General features: G+C 46.0%; 1 protein-coding gene across 1 annotated transcript in view; it reads right to left on the reverse strand.

Annotated features, from left to right (window-relative positions):
* The window catches only part of Atp10a (ATPase phospholipid transporting 10A (putative)), a 156,652-nt gene that overhangs the window by 11,052 nt on the left and 129,603 nt on the right, over positions 1-15,997 (reverse strand). The window contains exons 11-15 of the mRNA XM_075952674.1: positions 12,401-12,504; positions 12,177-12,303; positions 8,017-8,201; positions 4,770-5,094; positions 2,270-2,346 (exon numbers count right to left, since the gene is read on the reverse strand). Coding sequence (XP_075808789.1) covers positions 2,270-2,346; positions 4,770-5,094; positions 8,017-8,201; positions 12,177-12,303; positions 12,401-12,504 — 818 coding nt within the window. The remainder of the gene's footprint in view (positions 1-2,269; positions 2,347-4,769; positions 5,095-8,016; positions 8,202-12,176; positions 12,304-12,400; positions 12,505-15,997) is intronic.

Raw genomic sequence — 15,997 nt, forward strand, 5'->3', positions numbered from 1 at the left:
GTCTTTTTACAATGCCCCATAACACCACACAAGTGGAGAAGTTCAGGAAACTTGACTGAATGAAAGGAAAAATCCTTGCGAGACTTCTCAGAGTGGACAGTTTTCTCTATTTCCCTTAAGGAAATGCTAACTAGCACAGTGCTTGTCAATCCCACATCAAAGAACCCTGACCGAGAAACCACTGGTCTTCTGTGTTACAGACCTTGATGGTAAGAACCTGGGAGGGGGGGCTTAGCTGCTATCACTGTTCTCAGCCTTGAAGCAGGGACTCAGTGTCCCATCCATAAGACTTGAGACCAGACTCATGTGAGCAGTGATGGAAACAGCTGGGACCATAGGACAGGTGGCGCTGAGCAAGCAAATTTCTAGGTAAGATATGTCTGGCTATTTTTGTACGGACTTCAGCTACATGCAATGGAAGATGTATTATGCAAAGTGGTCAGACCTGTTCTGATGCCCCTGAGCTTGTATGTTATTCCAGTGAGTGAGAGAATACTCTCCTGATCTCTTCTTCTGCAGCACAGATGTGAGAAATCTAGGCTGAGTCCCCATGGATATGTCAGAGTAGGTAGGAGACCAGCCCAGCCACTGTTGGGCAGCCACCTCAGGCCAGGAGCTGGAAGGGATGGCAGAACTTCGGTGCTTCAGAAACTCAGCCTCCATGGACTTCTCTGCTCCGTCATATAGTGGGACAGTCCCTGGAGCCAAGCTCGGGCAGAGGAAAGTACAGAGGAAACAGCTTCTGCGACCCCGTCTCTAACAGGACAGCTGGGGAAGCAAAAAGCTTCTGCAGAGACTATCTCTACATAGGAACAGGCCCTGTGCCTGCACTGGATTTGAGTGGGTAGGAAAGACAGTAGCCTGGAGAGACAGGTGAGCTTCCTCAGGAATTGTCAGCATTTGGGGGTGTTTCCAAAGACAGCCCGAAAGTTTACATGGTGGCCTACTAATCTTGTTGTTTTTCAGCTCTTGGGATATAACCCAGAGCCCTGTGTGTGCTAGGTAAGCATCCCACCCCTGAGTGGTGTCCTGTGTTCCTTTTCAGTGACTGCCGCCTTTGAGTAGGCTCCTAAGCTAACCCCGATGAGGACAGTGACTACGTCTAATGGCGTCTGCTTCTAAGTCTGCCCAGGCAATAGCGGAGTCTCATTGATTTTCTAAGGAATGAATCATGGGGTAAATGACTGAAGAGTCTAAAAGCTCATGAAGCATTTGGTTCAGAAATGGATGTTCCATTAGGCATGTATCCGTGGGAACAGAATCTGCAGACTCAAACAACGGTGGATGTCGGATATTCAGTAAAAAATACTGAAAACGTAGAAATTGTTCTCTCTAAACAACGCGTTACTACTATTTACATAGAGTTTCTGTTGCATGGGGAAGAAGACATCATCTGGTGGTTATATAAAGCATACCGATGGATGTGTGTAGGATTAATGCAAATACACCAGTTGACATGGGAGGCTGGTGGATTCTGGTGTTGGAGCAGTTTCCCCTGGATACTGAGGGGCAACTATACTGTGCTTCCAGCAGGGACCCTGCCATCCGACTGCTGTTTGATATCAAGCCAGAAAATGAATCTTCTTTGCACAGCCTAGCATACAGTGAGTGTTCCATAAATAGTGGATTTTTAAAATCATAATGTTAATCACCATTTATGCACTGGTTGGATCACTCAGAGACTAATAAATTCTTCCCTAAAGGCTTTACCAAAGTTTTCTTTAAAAAAAATATGACTCAAGCTTGCTCAAGTGTTGTAAGTTATAGTGCTATATCCAGAAGCAGTATATTTAAATTAACTAGTGTTTTCAATTGCTGGAAAATTCAGAGCTGACACAAAGACAGACGAAAAGCCCAGACAGAACTTCCACGGGAGTCAGGGTGGCTACACTCCATCTTCAGAGTGATTTTAGGTCCCAGCAATGTCACCAGGCAGCATCTACAGAGCATAGCTACCGTGGAGCAACAGCAAAGAGAAAGACCTCCTGGCATGAGACAGGGGAGGCAATGGCTCACCTTGCCTCTTGAAGTCAGAGTTTCCCCCAAATATACTTCTGTTGACACACACTAAGGCGTTTGTGGCACGTGGCTTTGTTAACAGAATGACATTCTGCCTCAGCTTTTACTACTACTTGCTTAGCAGAAGGTGAGCACTGGCCTATACTGGAGGCAAACCCTTCAGCTTCGTTAGAGCCCAGAGACAGGCTGGGACCATGTGTGCTATGGCAGGAGAAGAAGCCCATACAAGACAGTCCAGCTGGTCTTTTACCTGCATGCCCTCCTGGCCTGAGATCCCCACGCCCACATCTGCCACCTGGATCATGCTGACATCGTTCGCTCCATCACCTAGAAACAACACAGGCGGCAAGAATCATTGATTTTGAAGATGCAGAGACTCACACGGACACATTGAGCCTCTTGGGTCCCGGCTGGGCTGAGTTCTGTGAGGCAGATCAGGAAAAGGGCAGAAGAGGAAACTGAGGTGACCCATTGGAATCAGGCACAGTACAACGTGGAACTGCCAGCCAAATCAGGCTGTCCCAGAAACCAACTGCCACCGAGCCACCATCTTATTCAGTGCGGTCTTTACTATCAGGATTCGCACAGAAAAGGCCTTTAATGTGATGGTACATTCATCTTCATTGCTATTGTGGTGACTCGACCCCTCCAGCTGGGCCTCAGGACCTCTCCAATTCACAGCCGCCTTTATTTCTTAGCAATTTTCTTACTGAATCAAATATGTTCTGTTCTGTTCAGCATTTATGCACACTGATTACCTCAGTAAATAAACCAATATGTGATTTTGGGGTCTTTGAGGCATAAATAGAACATGTCTATTGTACCATCGGGCTGTGGACTGATTAGTGTGAAAACAGACAGCCAGAGACCTTGACATCTTTGGGTTGTCAAAACACAAACACAGCCATTATAACTGGAGACAATCATAGCCCTGTTTGGAATTAGGTTCAGAACAGCCCAAGGCATAGCAGACACGCCACGCTGTAAAAATAACAGATGCAGATTAGCGTCTCCCTCCCTGCAGGAGATGCCATCTTCCCTCAGCCTGGGCCAAGGGCATCAGGGTGAACACTCAGCTCATGTCTCCTAAGCTTGTGTCCTCACCCAACTGCACATTGTCCCTCATGGATGCTATAGGTCTCCATATGTCTTAGGGTGTGCAGACTATCCTACCCAGGTCTCACATTGTCGCTATAGCTTGTCTCTTTTATTTCTTCTTTGCCCCAGTACCGGAAATCAAACCTATGGTTTGTAAATGCTACACACAAATATTCTGCCACTGACCATCTCCCCAGCCCTGTTTTTACTTTTTATTTTGAGACAGGGCAGGATCTCACTGAGTTTGTTGTGATGACCTTAAACTTACTCTGTATCCCTAAGGCTGACTTTAAACTTGCAATCTTCTTGTCTCAACCTTCTCATTCACTGGATTCCCAGGTATGCCCCAGGTCTGTAATTTCACTGTCCTTTATTGGCCCAAACTCAATGGAAGATCAGTTAGTATTTGTTGAATTCAACCTTTGTGAAACAATGGCAATCTTTCCAGTGCCTCATGATGCCCCCATTCAAAATGTATGATGCACAATGGGCCTCTGGAAGTCTAAACTCTGGGTTCCTAAGACTGGGGCATATGGTCCAAAAAGATGACATGACATTCTAAGGGAGATTAGCATCTCCCTCCCTGGAAGAGATGCCATCTTCCCTCAGTGTGGGCCAAGGGTATCAGGGTGAACACTCTGCTCATGTCTCCTAAGCTTGTGTCCTTGTCCAACTGTGCACATCCCTCATGGATGCTATGGTCTCCATACATCTTAGGGTTTTCAGACTATGGCTACCCAGGTCTCACACTTTATGCTGGCTTCTTCCTAGCAGATGAAGTACCCATGGGCATAGCGGGTAAAACCCCAGACTTTCTGCAAATGGTACCGTAATTATAAGTGACAGACTAATTAGTAAAGATACTATATCACTGAGCCAACTACTTCCCGGGAGCAGGTTATATTTTTAATTGGTGTTGTGGGAGTTACTGGCTTCCTGGTCCTCACCAGGGGGTGGCTGAGCCTGCACTGGAGACTATAGCCAATTCAGAAGTGGGAAGAGAGGGTTCCCTAAGGATGTGTTAAGGGACTACCACCCTGTCATTGGGGAGGAATCTAGACTGTTCCACAGCCACGAGTGCCTGCAAAGAAAAAATGAAGTTAGATACTGTCTTTAAAGGATTCAAAGCTGTGCTGTCTTGAACTGGATTTAGTCAATGAAACACATGTCTCAAAACAGTCAGCAAGGTCAGCTGAGTCACTGAGGCTTCCGGTTGGTGCAGTCTGAGTCCCCTGATCATCATAAAGCCTTGACCCGAGGAAGCATGTGACAACTCAAAGCCCTCAAGCCCTTGAAAAGAACCTCTGCTAAGTTAACACGTGTTAATAGAAGACCATCATTGTGGATGGACTGTGTGAGGCAAGTGGGCGTCTAAAGTTTTGTCTCCCAGGCCTCGGCCTACCCACCAGCCTTTCTTCTTAAATTAGAAGTTGCTGGTCTTATAATAGTACCTACATCTGCTGCCATATCTTGTGGCTTATTGATAGATGTTTTATGTCTGGAATTCTGTACCACAGTGGGTGTATTATTGCAAGTGGAAACTGAGGCTTCGCTAGTTTCATCGTGTTAGATGGAAGAGGATCAGAAATTCAGGTCACATGGAGAGACTTTAGTTGAAGAAGAAAGCTGAAGGAGCAGGCGTAGATACTTGCCTATGGCCAGGGTCATGGCCTTGAGCTTGCTTCTCACCAGCTTTATCACCATGCTCTTCTGCAAAGGCGTTGACCGGCAGCAGAGGACAGAGCGACACTGCTTGGCCAGGAAGAGAAATTTGTCCTCTAGACTTTTTTCAAGGGCGTAGGCCAGACTTCTGCCATCAATCACAAGGCTTGGGCTGGGGCTGGAGCTGGTGGATGTGCAGGCTGGGTTGAAAGAGAACCCCACGCTCATGTTCATTTCGGTATGCTCAGGGGTGCTTTGGGAGATTCTGGACTGCACATAATGGAGGTATTGGTCTAGAAGGGCTGCGCAGGCTTCCTGAAATTGACAAGCAATGTATTTCAGTAATGTCACCGACCCTGGTCATCTGCCTCAACACTCCAAGCTGATGTCCTTCTAGGGCACTTGGCTGTCATGAATGGATCTCTAGACATCCAGAAAAGAAAGTTCAGGTAGAAAGGATACCTTCCTCCCCAGGAGAGAAAGAGTTTAGCTTCCACTAGATTATACTTTATCACCCATGCAACCATGCTGAAGTTGAAACGGAGGATACTCATCCTCACAGGTGTGGCTGGATTACTGCTTCATTCTAGTTCTAACTGCAACGTTGGGCAGATTTCAAGATCACATCAGTCTAGAAGCAATTTCATCAGCCTTCTTCAAAATACCAAGGACGTGAAGGACAAAGATGGTCTGCGAGACTCTCACAGCCAGGACCGTTCAAGAGAGCTTTGACCAACAGATGCCATGTGAAATCCTAGAACGGGGTGGCAGGTGCCAGGTAAGACCATCTAATACAGAAGGAGCTTCATTAGAGCATGTGTTGACATTGGTGGGTATAACAAATGCTCTATGCGCCCCTAAGATGGTATGATACGGGACTGCTCCAAAGACTTTTCCAAACATTTCTGCAAATAGAAACCATTCTGTATACGGAATTTCTTTTCCAAAATCAGCACTACTCAGATTTCAGTGAGCTTGAAACACAAACACACCATGCTCAAACTGCTTAAGACAAATGGCCAAAAAAAAAAAAATCCTAACAGCAGCCACCCAGAAACAATCAGTGGGAGTTAGTCAGCAGGGACTCAAAGACTGGACTGCACTGGCTTCATGAGAAACCACGTGTCTGGATGAAAGTGGACTATGCTGAGGGAGCTGAGAGAAAATAATTGCCATCTCAGTCTTCCCAGTGAAGACATGGTTCCAGGACGAAACATAGTTAAGACGTTTCCTGAGGAAAAAGACAGGATTTGTTGCCAGTGGACCTCCCCTAACACAACCGCTTCTGATACAAGGGATGTAGTGAGTCAAGGGAATTCAGGAGGAAGTCCTGTCTCCTGACCCTGAAGACACAAAACTGAACCATCCTGTTTATCAACTGAAGGGTACTTCAGAGAAGAAAGCAGCTGATCCAACCCAATGTGGTATCAATATTGTTTTGGTTATTGAAAAGCTACTAAATTGGATGAGTTGAAATATTATTTAACCAGAAAATATTATTTAAACAAAGTGGAATCAAACCAGGTGACAAGACAACATCCTAATATTTGGAAATAAAACAAAACACTTTGATATAATCCACAGACCTGAAAGCAAACATAGGAAATGCTTATAAAAATATCTTGAGCTGTATGTAGCTAAAATTTCAAAATTGTGAGGTGCAGATATTTTGCATATATTAGAAAAGAAAAACTGTTTGGGAACAGAAATAAAAGCAATTTGGAGGAAGAGAAGAAAGAAGAGAAGAAGGAGAAGGAGGAGGAGGACGAAAAGAAGACAACCCAGACCATCATCAATAAAAGTGAAAATAACCCAACAGAGAAAATTAATCAAGGCAGCCCAAACCTTGGTTTTGAAGAATTGGTATAATTGATAGACTAGCTCAAAAGTAATCTAAGAACAGACACAAAACACCAATGTCATTAATAAGAGAGGGAGTGTCACTGAAGTCCCACCAACATCAAGACAGCAAGAAGAACACGTGGCTCTCAGGGTCAGAGTCCCAAGGTCTGGGAAGCCGGTGACCTGGGTGTGGAACATAGAAGGAATCCATGATGACCCAAAGAGGCCTTCATGGCCTTGAGCTCCTAAGGAAGGCAGAGGAGGGGATCTAAACAAAGGGAGTCTTGGGCATCACCAAAAACCTTGTGGATAGCTTGAAGGGAGTTCAAGTGGAGCCCATGGGAGTAACCAGATCTTAGATCAGGGAGGTGTCAGGAGTAGACACCCCTTGCAGTCTTGAGGATTTAACCAAATAAATATGAGTGGACAAAAGAAGTGCCCAGAGGCAGCTGATGAAACCAGAGGAGTTCGTGCTAAGGAGATCACTGCCTTGGCTCCACATCCTAGACATGTAGGACCTCATGAAAATAAAAATCCGTGATATGAAAAAGGAAGATGAACTCCGCACTAATAAAACCCAGATGTACATTCCTTTGGTATTAAGAAATCCCGGACCCAGCCTCTCCACCCAGAAGACATCATTTTCCAGGGTCTAGCCTGGTAAGTGTAGTCTTCACCCTTCATCAAGGGAACTTCTCTTCGCCACAGCCAGAGACCATTACGTATAAACACGCAGAGCTGTGAAGCCCAGTCTTGATGGATACAACTCTGGAACCTAAGAGTTAGGGAACACAGGGAAAAGGGGACAAACCAATCATAAGAGCCAGAGGAACAGGGAGTTTGCTGTGAGATTATTTCTCCTAGAAATATCAGAAGCTTGCATCAGAATCACAAAGTTTTATCAACAGGACTGCGTAAACATGAGCTCAAAAGGACCGCAAAAGACAACTTAACACGGATGGGGGAAAGCCCGGGAGACCTCATCCTAAAAATCGACTACCAACAATTGATTAATGCTGAGAATGGGAGAAACATGGATGGAACGACTATTAGTGAAAAAAGAGGCCATAAATTTGAAAGAGAGCAAGAAGGGCGGCAAACAAGAGGGTCTGGAGCAAGGAAAAAGAAGAAAGAAAAGATATACTATTATAATCTCAAAATACACAATATTAAAAAAAAATCCCAGAAAAGTCCACATCTCTCAAGACAATGATAAAAATGTCCCAAGTCTCAGAAATAGGGCAACATGCTCAGAGGGATGCAGGGCAAGCATCCTCCTCACTGTGGCCACTAGAGGTGGAAGGCTTGTGGCCTTCCTACAGACCTCTATCTTGGGAGCCTAGAGGACATGCGGCCACCTTGGGACAAGGCACAGCCTCTCGGGAAGCTACATACCTGAGAATCAGCATTCAGTGTGATGACTTCCTCATCATGGTCCAGCAGCTTGCAGGCATAGGCAATGTTAATGGCTGTCTCTTGTTTGTCACCCGTGAGAACCCATATCTGCAGGCCAGCCTGTCGTAATTTAGCGATGGTTTCAGGAACGCCATCCTGAAGGCGGTCTTCTATCCCAGTGGCACCTGGTTAAATGTATGACATTTTACAATGTATGACCTCTTCACAGTTCCTGGGGGTATAAATGCCATGTACCAAACATACCAAAGACAGATGTGGCACTACCACATACCTAAGACTTTTGGGGGCTCACTCGCCATGTGACACGAAATGGCAAAAAGTCCCTCTGGAAGCAAGCTAAAATAAGCCATCATTTCAGGACTGTGTTGGATACTTATCCTAGCTGCTGCCATGACTCAATCAATCTAAGTAGGAGGAGCAAGTGCGGGTCACCAAACATTATTATGTATGCTCACAAAAGCATACCGTACTTTGAAGTCTTTCTGACTAACAAGCAGCTAACTTTCATATAACCTGAAAACAGAGACTATGGAGGGAGGAAATTACCATATGCCCAAGGGATTAAAAGAAAGGTCTTAGTAGTTACTGACAGTTACCTATCTCCTATCCCCCAGAAAATTTTCACCCACGAGATTCAAAATTTGTGCTTAATCATGTCAACCATTTGTTAGCCAAACCAGTGGTGGAGAAAGTCTCCTTTTTTTCCCCAGACAACAGCATCACAAATGCCTTATCCACCAACATAAAAAATTTAAGAGGCAAGTTTCTCTTACCGACTTTATTAAAAATGTGAAAGGTTGAACATCTCTGGCCAGAAAAAGGTGAAATCCGAAATGCCCCAGAATCCCAAACTTTTATGTCTACCGTGCTCTCTTGTGATGGATCACAGTCAAGCACAAGGGTCTCAAGGGTCCGAAAATGCTTCCAGGCTATGCATAAGGTGTAAGGTCTAAAAATGCAAGGTCTTAGTCCCTAGATTTGTCACAGCGCATGCACAAGAAAGCAAACACTCAAAACCAAAACACTTACTACCCTAGGAATTTGGGGTGAAGGACAATCAACATGTTTTCTATGCTAAAATGTGTCCACGTCTGCCTTCCTTTCTCTTCTGAGTACACTCTGATAAGATGGTTTCTGCCTTCCTACCTTGAGAAGGGAGCTGTATCCTGTGACTTGCTGGGCTCCAGCCCTGGCAGAGGCTCCTTGCCATCCCTACTTGGAGTTCCCTGTGCTGGGCCACAGCTAGTGGGCTGCATGTCTGTGCTGCAACTGCCAACAATGCTTTTGGATGAACAGATGGAAGCCCCAACTCCCAATGGGGCAGTGTTAGGAGGTGAGGCCTTAGAGAGGTGACTATGTATAAATGAAGCCATGAAAAGCAGGGCCTGAGTACCATGATGCATGGTGGTACGGGAGAATTGTCTGTAATCTGTCAATCATATTTTAAATAAACGCTGATTGGCCAGGCAGGAAGTATGGGCGGGAAAACCAAACAGGAAGCAGAAATGATGCAAGGAGAACAGGAGAATTCTGGGAAGGAGGAAGCTGATTCCTCCCACTCCTGCCCAGACCACTGAAGCAGCAGGTACTGAGCCACATGGCTAATATAGATCAGAATAATGGGTTAATATAAGCTACAAGAGCTAATAAGTAGCCTGACCTAATGGGCCAATCAGCTTTATAACTTATGGAGACCTATGTGTGATTTTCTTTGGGGCTAAACAGTTGTGGGGTACCGGGCGGGACAAAAACCTCAACACCAGGCAGGCCCCCGCTCATGTTACCTTCATTGTTACAGCATGGAATCACTGGTCCCATTCTGAACTCTACCACGTACCCACATTACAATAGGTAGATGTCAGGTGGCTTTTGATGGGAGGGGAAGAGAATGAGTGGCTGCAGATGACGTTTAGAGGAACCAGCAAGAATTCTGGGGAAAAGGAGCAGGACGCTGCAGCTGAATTTTGTTTCTGGCCCAGAAAAAAGCAGTTTAAGAGCTCAGTATGAAGTTAGCTCTTACTGCTGAAATGTTATTTGAGGTTCCCTTATGTATAACACAATCACATAAATAAAAAGGTTTAGAAAGAGGAACTCGGCTTAGAACGCGAAGGGTATAAGCTGCTTGCTCAGTGAGGAGTCGCGAACCTTCCTCAACTCCTTGCCCTTTGGTGAACTTGTTCCTGGTGACTCTTTTACAAGCTGAGGCTCCATCACTTAAACCTTCCGGGTGCTAGGAGGTGGAAAGTGGTTGATGACTGTTGGATTTGACCTGTTGCCATAAATTCATGCAAAAGGTGAGTTGACCTTCCCTTCAGGGTGAGACTAAGGTCAACAAGGGCTGCTCTTAGTTAGGGTATGTCAGCAGAGACATGGCACCAAGACTGGAAAGTGGCAGAGATGCCCCTCTTCTAGAGGCAATTTGTAGAAAAAGGACCAGTCAGGCCATCTCAGGTGTGAACTTTATCCCATGAGATTTGTCTGCATGTGTGGGTGAGTGCAGGAGCCCATGCCAAGTCACAGTTGGTGCTTCATGCCATCTCTTCCTTCCCCCCGTGCAGCCACCTCCCGCCCCCAGCAGATAAGAAAACGTGGATGCAAAGATTAAGTGACTTGTCCAAGCTTCCACGCCTAGCAAGTGGCAGAACCTGGACTTGAGAACCAAGCCAGGACTCCAAACTGAGAGAGACGGCAGGGAAGGGGCAGTGGAGCAACTCACAGCTGTGCTTTCGTGACTTGGGAAGGGAGGAGATACCATCAGCTGTGCTCTAGGGTGGGTCCCACACCAACCGTGAGAGTGTTCTAGGAAGCAACCACTCCATCTGGAAAGTTAGCACTGTCCAGGAGAAATCCCATTACCTCAGCCATTGGGGGAGAGCGCCTGGGATCAAACACGTTGGTTCAGAAGAGTCAGCTCAGCACCCCCCTCCTATCTTTCTAGCCATCAATACAGAACATTCCAGAGAAGCCTTTCTGGGGTTTTATGTTTATTGTTTTTTTTTTTTTGACTCTGCCTCACCCCTTCTCCCCCACCGCCCCGTGTAGACCTGACTGATCTCAAACTCATATCCTATGGCCTGTCCCCTCCCGCATCCTGGAATTACAGGCATGCACCATCTTGTCCAGCTGCTGTTTCCTTTCTGAAGTCAGGGGTCTTGTAATGATAGCGGTTCCAATTCAGTAATCAAATTAATGGCTTAAAATAGGCAAAAACAGTTTGGGGGGGGGGCTTTGTTTAATTTTCTAGAGATAGCATTCACAAAGTCTCTGGGTTCTAAGTCCTGTGGCTTTCTGTGTACGACAGGTCAATCAGACACTATGGACAAAGAATGTGGTTGTATTCTGTCTAGAGCACATCATGCTATTAAATATTAAGAACAACTATTATAAGAGCTTATGTATATAGAAGTATAGATTTTCTGATTCCTCCACCCAGAATAAAAGGACAAGGGAATACATCCTTTCTTAAATAAGAAAAGGTGAATTCTCCAGAGCCTTATGCAAGCCCAGTGGAATCTGACTAACATTTCACAAAATGAGGTGGACATTACACGGCTAGCTCCTCGGTGAGCACACACCACAGACACAGACATGGGACACTCAGCTGAATGCATTCACCATGTTAATAAGAAATGTTTAAATATTGAAAAATTGAATATTAAAATAGGTACCCAAGTAATAAGCACCTTAATGCCTTCCCAGTAATTAGATTTTACTAGATGTAAATAGGGACAAAGAAGGAAAGACGAGCCATTTTCATTTCGTCCCAAAATGAATCGGAAATATTTATAAGATGCAAAACTCAGTATTTTCATGAATGTTCATGCAGATTGCCAGGGGGGTGAAATCTTTCCGGCTGTCTATTGTCAAAAGGCTTGATCCTGGTAGGTATCACTGCTGGAAAGGGAGGTTTAAAGGCAGCAAGAACACAGTGAAACGTGAGTGCCTCGCACATATGAGCTCCATGGAAAGAGCCTGCAGAAAGTGTTCCTTCCAACCTGGGGACAAGCTAGCTGTAAGCCAGGTGGCTCGACAGACAAGCTCGGCACGGTCCAGAGCAAGAGAAGCAGCTGTGTCACTATTCAGTCCAGGACTGCCACACACAGCACTGCTCCATACCATAGGAAGCAGGAAATAATTACCCAGCAGGCACAAGTTCGTCTCCAGGCGAACCGCAGACTGGAAGAGGAGCTCCTCACGGCCTTCCACAGACGCCTCAGCCTCTATGTGGCTCTTCAACCAGCAAGCATACTCTTCTTTGCTCAAAACCTGTGGAGACACACTGTTGAGTGCTGTACCGGATGCCATGCATGGGAGGGACCGTTGCCCGTGTGTGCCCTCCTGAAGCGCCCCCCCCCCCACTCACCCTCTTGGCGATGCACAACGTGCGCAGGCCTTCCACGGCGTAGAGGTTGAGGTAATTCTGCGTTTTACTCCGGATCTTTTTCTGGTGCCTTCCTCTGGCGTCATCTAGGTCAGAGTGTAAGTACAAGAACCAGTAAGAATGGCCCGGCTGAGTTCCCCAAGGAGGGTCTACTTGTCATAATGATTGTAAGTGGTGTGCAGATGTCCTAGAACTCAAAGTCAGCCAGCTGTTACTTTAATAAAGTAACTCATCAAGACACAAGTTTGGGGTTGTTTCTAAAATCCCTTGTTTCAGAAGCACAGCCGAAGGAAACTTCATCAAAAGTGACTTGGCATGTTTTAGTTCAGTCTGCTGAATAGACTGAACTAATGCTAACTAATGTCCTCTTCGAGTTCACCTCACAACAAGCTGGACCTGGCCAGCAATTCATGAGGTTGACAAAGCATGCAGGAGGCTGACATTGAGGTGAAAAATCTCATTCTCAGGTATGAAGCAGAACATAAACAGACAAACAGTACCCTTAAGGCTCTGAAATGTCTTGCAAACCAGTCACTTAGAGGGGGCATCTTACGATCAGTAATGAACGCAAAGAGTTGTCCTGGATTATTTTAGCACTTAAATTTACCGAAAGACAAGTTCAAAGACATCTTAACTTTGACTACCTTATACTGGTACGTCATCACTCTTGAAAGCTTCCTGGGCCTCAGGTCACTGTTTTATCTTTGAAGTTAATCTACAAACCACCAGGCTCTTCCATTGTCTCTGCAGAGGAGGGTGTGGCTGGATCAGCAGGAGAGCCAAGTGGTGCAGTGACTCTGACCCACCAGTTGTTGAAAAACAAACAAACAAACAGACAAACATACATCGCTCCCCAAACCGACTCCTTGAACTTAAGTAGATTAGGTCATTCAAGATTTGGAATAGATGGAGATAGGGATGGCCATAGGCATCCATTTCTGGGGGGACACTGAGGTGTAGAAGGACTATCTACGCAGGACCTGGTAGAGAAGAGTACCTACCCTAGCCAGCAAAAACTGCTCACGGGACTGCCCCCACCTCAGACATGTGGACACAAGACTGTGCCACTTTGGAGAAACCTTTTCTACACTGTCCTGCAGCTTCCTGTGAGAGATACCTACAGAGCATCAAGGCAGGACAGACAGAGAAGACATAGTGTGGGGGCTCGGAGGACCTGTTTCTAGGAATGCTGGGATTGATTGGTCGGTGGTATGGTGAAGATATAAGATGTTGGAAAAACTCAAACTCCGCAATGCCCATCACCCAGGGTCTGGGGAGTCTAAGGAGACCGCACTATGGAATGGGTGTGAATCACCCATTATTCTGACCGTATCTGAAACCAGGGCCAGCAGAATGCTTACTCAAGCTAAAGTATGTTCTCAATGCATGTGAAGTCATGCAAAAGCCTCTTCTTATTGATACTCTATAGCAATCCCTGTCCTTTGCTGCCTGCCTCCTAATGGGAGGACTTCTGTGTCTGGTGTTCAGCTCCATAGATAACGGAAAACTTGTGTGCTCAGACACAGAGGCAAGGCTGCCATTTGCTGACTGCACCAGGGCCCTGGAGAGGCAGAAAGAGTGCCAGAATGACAGCTCCTGTCACAGTCTGCAAAGATGGTGTGCATGTTCACCAACTTCCAGACAGCAGGACCGAGAGAGCTGCAACCGGCCAGACACCGGGAAATGTTGCTGAGGCTCACAACACTAAGGGGCTCCCAAGGGGAGTGCAGATTCTCTTCTTGATCTCAGTGTGTGCTTTCACAAAGCACAGAGCATTATTTCTTTGATACTTTGGAAATTACATTTTCCTAATAAGAACATTGATGTTATTTAGACAGGGAATGGGAAAGGTGATTCTCTACTCACTGATAGGGCAAGGGGAGCCAGGAAAACATTTACACTAGGGATACGCTATCAAAAAGACCAGTCGGCCCTGGACTGCACTCCCTTCCAATTTGCTTCCTAGCCATGAGAGCAGAGGTTTGTTTCACTAGGTTAGCCTACAATGACACCCTCATCACAATGCTAAGAGGGATAAGGTCAACCAACTATACTGTAACCTCTAAAGTCTGAGCTGAAATAACTCTTCTCTTTACAGAATGGTCTTCTCAAGTGTTTTGCTATAGTCATGGAAAGTTGGCTAACGTGTGTTGTTGCAAGAATTAGTGATCTGGTTTTTTATGGTTTGTCTATACAGTTGAGATGCTCTTAAACATATTAAAATATGCACATGCAGGCACAGAGCATACATGTGGCATGGCTGTGGCCTCATACATGGAGTATATTTCCTTTGACAGGACTTACTGCCCTCCATCTAGGATAGGACAGGCTGCTTCGGCTGACCTTTGCCCCACCCCACGTGCCAGTGAGTTAGTTTATTCTCTGATAAGTTCACGCCTATAAAGTGTGCCCTGCCTCTCTAATCCCCTTCCCACTCCCACCATATGCCTTTCTCCGTACAGTGCCTTTCCTTTTGACATGATGTATGGTAAAAGGGCCAAGTAGAGCAGGAAACCAACCAATCACTGAGCACCCTGACTCTGAAAACCCAGAGCCAGTGAAAGACACACACCTTGGATCTGAGACCTGAGCCAGGGAAAGAAATACCCTTAGCCTAAACCCAGGACCAAAGAAACATGTCCTGACTCTGAAACCAGTGCCCAAGAAACACACTTTGTCCCTAGAATCAGAGCCAGTGAAAGAAGTATGCCCTGGTCCTAAGATTAGAGTCAAAAGGCTAAAAAGGACCAGTGAAAGAAACACAGTTTGGCCATGAAATCAGAGCCATCTGTGCCCCTGATCAGCTACACTAACCAATCCCTGAGAAGGGAAAACCAACCAATCACTCTTCTCCCTGGGAAAACTCTGCCTCTAAGAAGCCCTATATAAACCTCTCTGCCTGTTCAGTTAGAGGCTGCGGTTTACCCCTCCCTGGAAGAGGCAGCCACTCTCCTGAACTCCTCCTTCCCAAATAAATCTCTTTCTCAAAAAAGTGAGGATCTTCATGCACCAGCCCAGAAGAGAAGAACCTGGCTGGGATGTTCCTTAGACGACTGAGCTGTACAACTTTACAGAGATGATCTCTTAGGGGCGCTGAGCAGAACTGAGGAGAACAGAAGAACCTTGCTGGGGTGTTCCCTAAGGAGGATTGAGCATGACTGAGAAGAAAAAGTAACAACTTTTTGCCAGAGCGGGAGGAGATTGCTACATTTCTACAAGGGCTTCCCCTTAGCAGAGTATTAGCAAAAGAAGTAAAATCTTGAACTCTATCAATAGAGCCTCACAGCAGGTGGCACTCCAGCTGATTCCAGGATATGGAAGTCAGGAAGACTCCAGGAGTAAAAGAGCCAAGCCTGGGCTGGACCCCTTGGCCCTCAAGCAGCATGCAGCTTCCACCTTCCTCCTGACTCATTCCTTAGTTCTCCCTGCAGTGCTGACAGAGGGGAAAATCCAGTCTGCTTTACAACATGGCCTTTGCTTTCCTGCTGGACGAAGGGAGCATTTCTATCTGGATAGCGTGACACTGTCTTTTGATGGTTCATTGCATTGTGGTATTTAAACCACATTTTAACCCAGAAG

This window comes from Microtus pennsylvanicus, chromosome 18, assembly GCF_037038515.1.
Source record: "Microtus pennsylvanicus isolate mMicPen1 chromosome 18, mMicPen1.hap1, whole genome shotgun sequence".
NCBI lineage: Eukaryota > Metazoa > Chordata > Mammalia > Rodentia > Cricetidae > Microtus > Microtus pennsylvanicus.